Source organism: Corvus brachyrhynchos, unplaced genomic scaffold, assembly GCF_000691975.1.
Source record: "Corvus brachyrhynchos isolate BGI_N302 unplaced genomic scaffold, ASM69197v1 scaffold242, whole genome shotgun sequence".
In the NCBI taxonomy this organism is placed as follows: Eukaryota; Metazoa; Chordata; class Aves; order Passeriformes; family Corvidae; genus Corvus; species Corvus brachyrhynchos.
This window is the reverse complement of record NW_008236636.1, coordinates 1,081,806-1,093,623: the sequence shown is the minus strand read 5'-3', so window position 1 is coordinate 1,093,623 and position 11,818 is coordinate 1,081,806. Positions and strand designations below refer to the sequence as shown.

Sequence of the window (11,818 nt, the reverse complement as noted above, 5' to 3'; positions counted from 1 at the left end):
TGACAATCCAAGTGACAGAAACACTTTTCTACAAGTGCTATAGTAGCAATTTCCTGTGTGAAAGGCTTGCTGCTGTTCCTGCATTCCTCGGGGGACACTTCTTCTCAGAGGATGTTACTCTTCCCCAGGAAGAGGAAGGAACCAGTTGTTACTGGATGTGTGGGCTGATAGCTGTCGGGCATTTTCTGCATGCTGCAGAATCAGCTGTGAGAACTGTGAACACAACTTGAATTTCCAGTCAAAGCAGAGGAAAACTCTGCTTGAGCAGACAAGGTCAGAGCGTACATGTACAGTATCTCAGGAAATGGAGAGAGAAATAATACCTGGAACTTCCATCCCTCTAGTTCCCAGAAATGTGCTGATGTGCTAAAGGAACAATATACAGACACAGATCAACTTGAAAAGCATTCCTGAAACACAGCTACCCTGAGTAAGACCCTACACAAAGAAAAACTTTGCCAGTTTTAAAAGGCCTGTTATCTTACAAAATGCTTGTGTATGCATGCATGTGTACAATTTTTTCCTGTTAGGTCCCTCTTCTAGGCTTCCTGTTCTACAGGAACTCAAGCTCCCTTCGTATGTGTTGACACACCGTTATGGGGTGGGTCACCAGTAGCTAGTCCATACCTATTCCAGTATCAGTTCACATCCCACTGGCTTTTTCTTTAGTGATAGCACTACATTTCCTTATTCTAACTGCTTATTTCCAAGCTTCATTAAAAAACCAATCCACCAATTATTTGATTATAAGATTATTAGGGAGACAGAACAGTGACAGACAAATAAACAGTACAATCTCATAAAGTACATTTTCTCAGGAAAGCAGGCTAAAAACAGCATAGGAAATATTATATTCTTGCACTCTCTAGTGCCCAAATTCAGAACTCAGTCTCCGATAAAAACCTGACTTTCTCTCCAGCTCCAGTTCACTTGGAGTATATAATGAAGACAATTAAGGAACATCAGGACATGTATTATTACTTAATTATGTAGAGGCACAACATATTTCCTGTTCTCTCCTTGTAAACCAGCAGTTACATGCTGTGTTAGAAAACATCACTGCAAAATGCAAGGACCATTTGGATCATATTCCTCTTTTATTACATGCGTTGAGTTCACCTACAAGCATTTGATCTTCAAGCTTTATTTGATGCTAGTGGTATCAAAGCACACTGCTTTTAAGATTACATACACAAATCTTTTTAAACATGCCTAGACAGCTACAGCAGGTCAAAATTCAAGTTTAGAAATTCACTGTTCAACATGCAGAACACTTCATCTTTTCGGCACTTGTGATGAGTCATTTTGTTCATATACACCATACCTTCTTTAGAAGGCTCTCAGCTGGGCAACAGAAAAAGCTGTCTCTACTGCTTCATGGTTGTTCCAGATGGATTAGGGGTAGCATTTGGGGGGAATGGGAGACATTCCTTCCGTGAGAGCAGCTGAACATGTTTAGCTGCAGAGTTTAGGGAGAAGGCAGCCTATCCTCTTGCACCAGCCCCACATATTGTACCTGCATAACAAAGAGTAAAAAGGTCTGTCTAGACTGTACTACAAGCCAAGAGGACACTAAAAACTGCCTGTCTAAAAGCAAGATTGGACAGAGAACGGGATTCATTCGCAAAGACACAAAAGCACAATTCTTATTTTTATTCTGCTGCACTGAACACTTCAGACTTCCTCCATTTACAGTATTTATTCTCTGTTTATATAAGACTTAGCATGAGAGATTCAGAGCCTGTTTGAGAGTTTTTTGGTATGCTCATCTATGAAAAAGGTGCAGATGGCTTTACCTCAAAACTTTGGAGACACAGGATCGCTTCACACTATTTCCTAATTTAATTCTGTATTTGTCATTGGGAGCTCAGGGAGTTGACAGTTCAAATAAGCATTTACCAGTAATCAGTAGAATGGCAGTATATGAAGAAAATTCATCGCTATTCAGAGAGTGGCCTTTCTTATTTCTCTGTCTGGAAACAAAGAAGCTAAGGTGATGGAAGAGGCTGGGAACTGTCAATTCTTATCAAAGATGTTTTACCGGTGGGATCACTCCTCAGTGCAGACCTCAGTTTACCCGGCAACTGAGTTTTAGACAAGGAACACAAGCAGAGCAGTGATTCCAGTCTTTCTTTCAAAGGGAATACTGCTGGAACTTGTCTTTGGCAGAGAAAATACATGCATATCATGCAATGAACAGAACTTAAGTGAAAGCTTAAACATCTGAGGATGTTTAGGAAAGTTGATATCCATGAACTACAGAAAGGTGTTGTGCTTTCAAATGAACTATAACAAACAGCAAAGGTAACTACTCTGCACAATGAAGTGTCATGTGAGTTTTGTTCTACCAGCTGTTCCCTTCTGAATTGGACATAGGCCCCGGAGGAGATGATCTATGTATAAAATTGCCATTATTTCCTTTCTTCCTTTTACCCTATCCTTAACCTCCCTGAAGATGGTTGGTGTTTATTTCCACATAAGGCTGAAGCCAGGAAAGGACAAATCAGAATAAATTTGAAGTTGCATGGTAAGAAAAATATCAAGTGTTTGAAAAATTAGTTTTTAAGATATAATTTCTATTGTCATCCTCTCCTACTGGATCCTGGAGTTACGTTAAGCCATGCAAGAAGAGACATTACTCCAAGATCTTTTCAAAGTAAGTTTCCATGAAGAAGAATAGTTGACTAAGCCTTCATGTATGCAGAAATGGAAGAATAGATGCAAATTTTTCATTCATAATTGCTGTCTTTCTAAATACATGGCATGTTTTTTTGATTGCGGAGCTTGGGGGGTTTTTTTTGTATTCAAAACAAAGGCAGAGAAAAGTGTATCAAAAATATCTAAACCCTGAAATACAAACTGTGAAAACAATGTGCACAGAACAAATTGAGAGTATAGATACTTCTACTTTTTGCCTCTAGACACCTACTACAAATGCAGTACAGATAAACTTTCTATTTTAAAACTGTTCTTTTTGCTTTAAACAGAAACAATCCCTATCTTTCCTCACTCAGTAATTAACCCAATCTTAACTTTGTAGAAATTGTACTGTAAACAAACATTAAGAGTGTTTTGGTTTTAGTGTTAAATGGCACTGGAAGAGAAAGAACAGCAAACATCTCCCAGCCAGCGCAGACATTCTGACTTCCAGATTACAGTACATTGCTTTGCTTCCTCCAAATCCTGTTTACACGAGCAAGGTCAGGGGATGAAACATTAGAGAGCCTCTACAGTGATTTCCTGCTGCTGTCAGTAAAAACTACAGAGCCACCATCAACTTTCCCTAGTTTCCAACAGCTTATCAGGGACCGGAGGTTACTAGTATATTGCCTTACAGAATTCAAAAGGCCCAACCTCCCTCATGACTAAAACTAAAGTCAGAAGATAAAATAGAAGGAAGTAGTCCCAAAGGGAAACAAAACTATCAATTTTTCCTTTTCAATAGTTCAGAAAACAAAGGCAATGTTAAGCTGCTTGATACATGGAGAAGAAGGGGCAGGAAAGAGGCATTAATGCTTCCAGAGTCTTCAATGAAATAGGAAGGAGAAAAAAATATCACCCACAGCCCCCAAATTTGACCTCAATTTAGTGAATATTTTCAGAGTGCAAAAGGCTAGAACACACCTAATTTCTAGTAACTGTGAGGACTCTTAGCATTGAAAAAGTTAGGACATTACACAAGTAGCAGTTTGTTAGGCATACACAGATAATTTTTACGGTGCTTTCAATAATACACAGGAGAACTGAATAAATTAATCATCAAATCCAAAGCTATTTCCTAACCATAATAATACACAGGAGCTCTTAATGGTTTTGTAACTGTAGTCCAAAAGAAAGCAACTCCACACTGAAGATTACACTGAAATTTTTCCACTGACACAACGATCACACTCCCTTCACTGAGTTTACAAAAGTTGCATTAGTATGAACCTTAGATGAAAACAGATTTTTCACCATGTTCAAAACAACTGGCCTTAGTATGAAGATAGAACAGAAGCTGAAAAGATAAGGTGTTTACAATTCAGGTAGTTTAATAATGTAAGTGCTTTTAGCAAAATCCCTATAAGAACATTCATATCTGCATATCTTAGCTTAACCTCTGAAGCAAGAAAATACAACTAAATTAAAAAAAAAAAAAAGAGCACACAAACACGGGCGTTTTTAAAGTGGGAAAGCTGTGATGGATTGTTGGTTTTTCATATCTGCATATCTTAGCTTAACCTCTGAAGCAAGAAAATACAACTAAATTAAAAAAAAAAAAAAGCACACACAAACGCAGGCATTTTAAGTGTGGAAGCTGTGATGGATTGTTGGTTTTGATGAAGCAAGAAATTAAAATTCCTTGAAAAGAGAAGGAAGAGTGGGAGGAAGAGATAATACTAGCATTTTCTTAGCTACAGCTCAAAATAAATGAACTGCTAAGAAAATATCTAAACATATATTTTAAATTCACACTAAAGAATCAAGAGTGTTATATTTTTAAGTATTTGCTTTTAAAATCTTCTCTAGGCAGAGATATCAAGAAAAGGCAGAGGACTACGTTTGTACAGCCTTAAGGAAGAAAAGACACAGGGAGATCTTGCTGCCATCTCAGATATCTAATGGGCAGATAGAAAGAAGACACACACACATATTAGAGGACCACTGTGAATTGAAGGCAACAGACATGTTGGAACATAGGATATTTTAGCTACATATTATGAAAAAAAAAATACTTTCATCAATCAAACACTAGAGCAAGCTGCCCAGAAAGGTGGTGGAATCTCTATGCTTACACACTATTAACAAATGAACTGGACAAGGCCTTGAAGAACCTGATCCAAGTTGGCCTTGCTTTAAGGGGAAGGTTAGATGAAATGACTCCAGACATCCTTCTCAACCGATACCACTCTATAACAAATCTTCACAGAAGGAAGGAAAAAGAAATAACTTCTTGCTCTGTCAGAAATCACCTTAGGGGCAGTAATAATGTATTTCCCATAAAGGAGTAGGACAGAACACAATTACAGCTGAAGAAAAAATTCTCAATAAGAAGAGCACTTTATCCTATTCTCCTTTCTCCTGGACCAGCTTGAGACCTACAGAAGTTTTTGACCACTTACTGTCAGGAATTTTGGTAGTTATTCAACAAAACATTACAAGCTTTTGCATAGACTTCCAGTCTTCCTGAAGACATTTCAGGGAGCTTTAAGGAACTCACCAGAGATCCTACAAAAGCTTCAGTGTTGTTACTCATCCCAGAGGAAGGCTGTATATAAAAACTTGCTTTTTCTCAGACCACTGTCTCAAGTATCTCTCTCCTTCAGTAGAAAAATTAAATACGTGGATTAGCTACTTCCAGTGGTCTAGGGACTTGCCAATATGTTTCATAAATAACCCTTAAGATCCTGCTGTGTAACGTGCGTGATAAATGCATTGAACAAGAACGCATAAAGATACCTAAGTGCAGAGTGCATTTTTCTCTCTGCACATGTCAGAAGGAGAGAGGACCTCCTTAAGGCAGAGCAAAACACTTCAAAAAGAGTAAGTAGGTATAGACAGGACATGCATAAATTAACCCAACAATCTGATCAAAAATTTTTGTCATTTGAACAGCGATCTTTCAGTAGAAGTAGTGCCAAAAAGCCATAAACAGTTTTAAAATGGGTCTTGACATGTTTGCAGGGAAAAAAAAAGTGCACAGTGGTAACGTCTTTGATAATCAGTAGAAAAAGAGCAACCCATTGGGGCTGGAATCAGGGATATGTATGAGATAGGATGATGAATTAGACTAGGACTAGAGGTTGGCAACCTCAAGTTGGAGAAGGATTAAGAAAAAAAAAATACAAATAATGCATAAAAGCAGTATCATTCAATTGAGGACAAACTGTATCAAGAGGAAATCTGTCAGTGAAGGTGTGATGGGAATAAAGCCAGCATCTGCCCTTTTCCCCTTGTTTCTTATGAAGAACACATCAAGCCTCTGTTAGACATAGTCTCCATACATTAGGGAAACTGAGACAGCTTCAGATGAAAAGGACCAAGTCACTGAGATCCAGAACTCTCTAGAAACAAGACACAAAGAGTCTAGGTGCCTGGCCTGATTAAGAAACAGGTGTTCATTCCACAAATGACAGAAGCTGGTAATGCAGCAGACACTGGACAAGAAGGTGATACTAAAAGATGAGGTGACATTAAAAAGCAGGGAGCACCAGATAGGCTGGCAAAGTTGGAGAGGAAAGATATTAGTGGCAAAGAAAATAGGAAAAATGATTCCTGAATTTGTGCGGACAGTGGTGTGTCGAACAGGACAGTTGCCCTTAAGGCTACAGTCCAAGTCACAAGGGTATAAAAATGTTTCTAGATGGAAAAATATGCAGATGGAGAATGCTGAAATGCAACAGTGATGAGAATCAGTGATAAATGGTAGATTAAGATACTGGGGAAAAAAAAGAGTAGTGGTTACTGACACAGTCAAAAAGCATAAACTCTGAAGCAACATTGTAATTTTTATAACGAACATTGTAAAGCCAGCCAGACAGCAGTCAAAACAACGCTGTATCTCTTGGGTCAATGTATTCCTCCGAGTTCTGGGCATAACATTTTATAAGCTGCTTTCATATCAAAAGAATTAGTGGAAACTAATTTGTATGCATGTAATACAGAATTACAGTGCAACCATACGTTTGAACTCTGTGATGAGCAGTAAGTAATGAACACAGAGTATTTAAAACTGATAGATAGTCAATAAATTATATCTACCACAATCCACTATCTGTGAAGCCTACTAAACAGATGTAAGTCTACGAAAAACCATATTTCCATTGTGAAAACATGACACAACTGATAAACCTTAAAATATATAACATTATCACCTCTCAAGTACAAGTTACGATTATTTGTTTTGAAGTAAAGGTTTCTCATCAACCTGTGTATCATGGTCTTCGATAAATGATCTTAAAGAACTTTACACAGTACCTTCACAACATAGCTTTCATAAAGCATTCATGCAAAATAGAACAGCAGAAACCACACCTGCTGCCTTTTCATAAATATTAACCCTTCAACCACACAAATTCTTTATGGTAAATAAAATTGCTCAAGACACAATCTGTGCCTTCACTGGAGCAGATTCAGAGCTAAAAGAAAAATTCTCATTTTAACCTAATTCTAGAACAGCATGTCTTTTAGATTTCATACCAGGAGAGCATATTTCTCCTCCTACGAAACTACTGCTAAAACATTGCCTTCCTCTCCTCCCACATGCCATACCAATGTCACATGTAAAGCTAACACCAGAAGACTCTAATCCTATTAATCTGTCTTAAAATGTATTACTTTTTTTTTCTTCTAGGAAACTATTAAATACCTTAAAAAGAGAAAACATAAAACATCACTTTTAGAATAGTATCAGTGAGACAATGATTCTTTAGGTTTCCCATTATTTGCAGATAAAGACAGAGTTACAAGAAGTGCTTGAGAATAAGCCACAAATTTTAACAGTAATATTTAGATGTATTCAGCATGGGCTTATAAATAGAATTTGTGCTTAGTATAGTGGTAAAATTACAGGTATAAAATGAAAGCTTTGCTATTACACCATCTTCTGGTTAGACTTGGGAATTGTGATAGAAAGTTTACGTTGAGAATGTAGAATATTGAGCTCTGAGCACTTGACAATTGTTAAAAAAATCTATTTCATTTATATGGATAGTAAAAGCACATTTCTGTAACATGTTAGCTATATCCTACCCTTTTTCTTTTTTTCGAAGCAACTTACAGGAGTACTGATAGTTGAAGAGGGTCTAATCCCTATGATAATTGGATCAGGTGTTAGCGTATCAGGCACATCAAAGGTAGGGTTGACCTGTTGAAAATGAATTATGATATTATTATTTCAGCACCAACATAGAAAGGGAAATAAGACTGAAATAAAAAGTGACAACACACTTAGCAGCCCAGATTGATCGGTTCCCAACCCCCATTCAAGTTCCTCAAGCCATCTACCACTAACAGACTGTTGATATGCTCACTTCTGTACCAACTCTGATTGCCAAATAACTTGAAAAGCACTTTTGTGGAAAACAGGTAGGAGGTAACACTGAAATCTGTGATAAGTTAACAGACCAAACACAAACTATGTTGCTCCTGAAACCACAGGAAGAACTGCTTTATACTCGAATAATGTCAGAGGCTGAGTGATCAGATATGTCATCACAATATCTGAAATTTTGCTCTTAGTATCACACCTACTACTTGCTTATTTTTGGCTATAGGACTTAGTCTGTAACTTCAGCAACACTTTGCTAATGTCCTTTCCTGAAAGTGAAGCATTAAGAAAGTATTAGAGAATATGAAGTTTGAGAAAGCTGCTGCTTTTATCTTATGTTTCACATAAGGATCAGAATAACCTCCCTATAAAAATCTGTGTGCATATTATCCCTACCATTATGTTATCTAGGTGTATCACAGCCTAAGATGTTTGCCCTCTCAGCATGATGCATGGAAGTACTATTCTTATTATTTTATGAACTGACAAAATTTACAGAAAGACTAGATGACTTTCAAATCACCAAGAAGTCTGATGTAATAAAGAGAAATTCACTTTTCTCCTTCCAACTTTTTATCAGTAATCCGGAGACAGTATTCATTCCAAACACCTTATTGAAAGTGCAAAAGAATAACAGACACCCCAAATCTCACACTTGCCTAGTGACAGGATCAAGTTTAGTCACTAAACGTTTCTTAGATACAAGGGTCACTTTATGTTGATTTTTCAAGAGGAAGATCCTATTATTTCACCTGAAGACCATCAAAATTCTGGCTCAGCCAGAGCTGTTCACTCAGTAACTGCTTCAGTGCTATTTCCACAAGGAAAAATCCCTGATGCTAGGGTCCATACATTGGTATAAAAACCTTTAGGCCAGAGACATGTTTGTTAAGCAGCTAGAATACAATCTTGTATCTGGAATTAGTAGCCAAGGAAGGAGGGCAACAGTACCTTGTACTGCCTGAAGCCTTTTCATTCAGTTTATTTAGATTTCCATAACTTACATGCAGAAATTTAGGTTAAAATTAATAGAAGCAGGATCTTCATCAGTAAATAGAAGTGGAAGAAAATGACCAAAGTTTACTAGCAAGCTAGAAGGTAAAGAAACATTTAAAAACATTACCTGATTATTCAAAGTGAAAGTGGTTCTCACACTTTGCAGCACTTACAAATCAGAGATGACAAACCTTCCTTAAGGGGAGATCTCAACACTGATTTTAAGCTTGTTCAGTTCTCTGACTAGCAGTGCTTAGCTCTTTCTTTTATTCAGTTTCAATAAGCCATTCTTCATATATGATCTCTTTTTTTTCTGTCTTCAGATTACAGGTGCATCAATCAAGAATGAGCAGGGACTCAGGGACAATCAAGAAAACACATTCTGCTACACAGTCATCACAGCTGAACACTTAAAATTCTCCCTCATTTGTAGATATTAGGATCAAGTCTTCCTTTCTTCCAATTTTGTCAAATAGACTTGGAGAAAAGAAAGGGGGAGAGGACAACCAAAGCCAGGTAACACAAGTCTATGTAATAACCTTCTATTTAGCTGAAAATTCTACCACTTTAACTGGGCTTCTCCTTTAGCATCTTCCCTGCAAACAACTAATCAAAATCTCCTCTGAATAGAGTATATCTTACCACTTCTTCACTGCTAAGGTGAGGAAGAGAGGAACTGCAAATTTTACTGTTTCGCCTCGATATATACCATGTCTATTGAGACTAAACAGGCAACTGTCCCAAAGGGCTTACATTTGTTCAGTGCCCAGCATAACCAGTCAGTTGCTTCTGACATTGTCAGCCCTACAATAAACACAATCAATGCATTTTCCAAGTGCCAACCATACTATGGGCAGGTAAGACTAAAGTAATTTTCTGACCTGAATCATTTGGGTACCGAAGAGAGGACAATGCACCTGCAGGAGTCTGCACAAGAGGAACAGTAGGTGCCTACTACCTATCAATACTCTAATGTGGAGGAACTACTGCAGTATTATTACTAATAGCTCTTGAAACATCTTTGAGATAACATCTCTTTGTTATATACATCAGAGATATTGCAGAATGAGTCAAATTCTTGATACAGGTTGGTAAATATATACATGGTATAAGTTTAAAAAATGTGCTCTTTTTGTGGAAGTGTCACATCCTGGAGCTATAATGGAAGTTCCTCTGTCTATACTTCTGCTTACTCCTTTTTCAGGGGAGATAAGGGGAGGATGAGGAGAACTGTAAACACTGACTAGGAGTGAAGGAACTGTCATAAGCCATACTAAAAAAAATTAAATATAAAATTATTAAGCAAGTAGTCAGAAATAGCATCTAAAAAGTGTCTAAAGAAATGCACAAAAATATAAAGGCTGTATCTAAGTCCTCCATACAAATATTAGTTTTAATATTGCACTAAAAATGAATGACATAACGGAATGAAGCTAAATGTAAAAACGTTTCAAATTACTTGACATTTCCTGACAAGGTGATGTAGTTAGCTGTAAAATAATCTTACCACGGTAAGTCTTAAAGGTAAGTTTTTGGAAAGACTTAGCTTTAAGAAACAAGACAGAAAAACCAGAACATGAAATTTCAAAGCCTTGCTTTGGTAAACTGATACGTAAGTATTTTCATTATCATCTTCTAATACAATAATATAATTATCACATTTTGATCCATAGTACAACAAAATATATTTGAAGGGGAGGTTTGTACAGAATCTTTCATGAATTAGAAAAATTAAGTTAATAAAATTAAAAGAAGAAGTTTTAAATGACTCACACAAAGTATTTCCTAGGAAAGTGATGTAGCTACTTGTGAAATAGTCTCTCCAAACATAGCAAGAGAAAATTAGCTTTCCATTTGATTAAATGCTCTTCTTTGTTCTAGACTAGGGCCCTCAAGCCAAGCAAGCCATATATTCTTTTTTCTACTGCCACCTAGTGTAATTTAAATTTCCTTCATCTAAGAAAATATTTACAACTGAAATTACACTGAAAATTTTAAGATGAAATTAAATCAACAGAAGCTATTTGTGCACAAGATACAAACTCTGTGCACCTTAATATGCTCAAACCTCAAACCTATGTTTTGAAAGAAACTTATTCCTAATCTTCCATTTATTTTAAAGAAGTCTCTAGCATATGAAAAGGTCAATTGTGTACAAACATCGTAAATTCAGAAATACAGCTCTCAAGTGGAATGCATTTTTTATTATATTTTACTAAAACTGCATAACTGATTAAACATACTGTTTTCAAATAACTCCACAAGGTCCTTATGTCAAACAGTGACAATAAGTAGGATTTATCTCAGTTAAATTTAGACATACTGCTAGACACCTGTATTTGAGCTGATTATCACCCAAGATTACCTCTGTGATCAACAGAAAAAAGTAGGTGTCTTTAGAGAACAAATAATTTACTTACATTTCCAAGTTGTCTGAAAAATTGCAATGATTATAAGCATTAAATCTCTACTTACTGGAATATTCAATAATCACATTGATCAGTGCAGTTGAAGAACAGTTGTAAAGATTTGTAAGTCAAGAACATGAAATTCAATGCTGCATTAAAATTCAGGCTACTGCTGGGCTGAAGAGGAGACACAACTAATAATTTTCTTGTAAAAATTGATTATGTCTCAAAAAAATAGGTCAGTAGAGAGAAAAAAATATCTGAAATGTTAGCTTTGAAGAGTGAATAACTAAAAGTTATGAGAAAAGGCAAAATACAGTCAAGCTCCATCTTTCTGTCACTATCCTGAAGGGAAAACAGCAGGTGACACCTGCAATTCTTAATG

The 11,818-nt window shown here is 36.5% G+C and overlaps 1 protein-coding gene across 2 annotated transcripts in view; it reads right to left on the bottom strand.

Annotated features, from left to right (window-relative positions):
- The window catches only part of POC1B (POC1 centriolar protein B), a 43,410-nt gene that overhangs the window by 19,668 nt on the left and 11,924 nt on the right, over nucleotides 1-11,818 (bottom strand). Inside the window, exons 8-9 of one of the 2 annotated variants that reach the window (XR_001859516.1) lie at nucleotides 7,760-7,846; nucleotides 1,325-1,516 (exon numbers count right to left, since the gene is read on the bottom strand). Coding sequence is in view for 1 of the 2 variants with exons in the window: in XM_017726677.1 (XP_017582166.1) it covers nucleotides 7,760-7,846 (87 nt within the window). In the remaining variant the exon portion in view is untranslated. The remainder of the gene's footprint in view (nucleotides 1-1,324; nucleotides 1,517-7,759; nucleotides 7,847-11,818) is intronic. The other variant, XM_017726677.1, reaches the window with a different exon arrangement.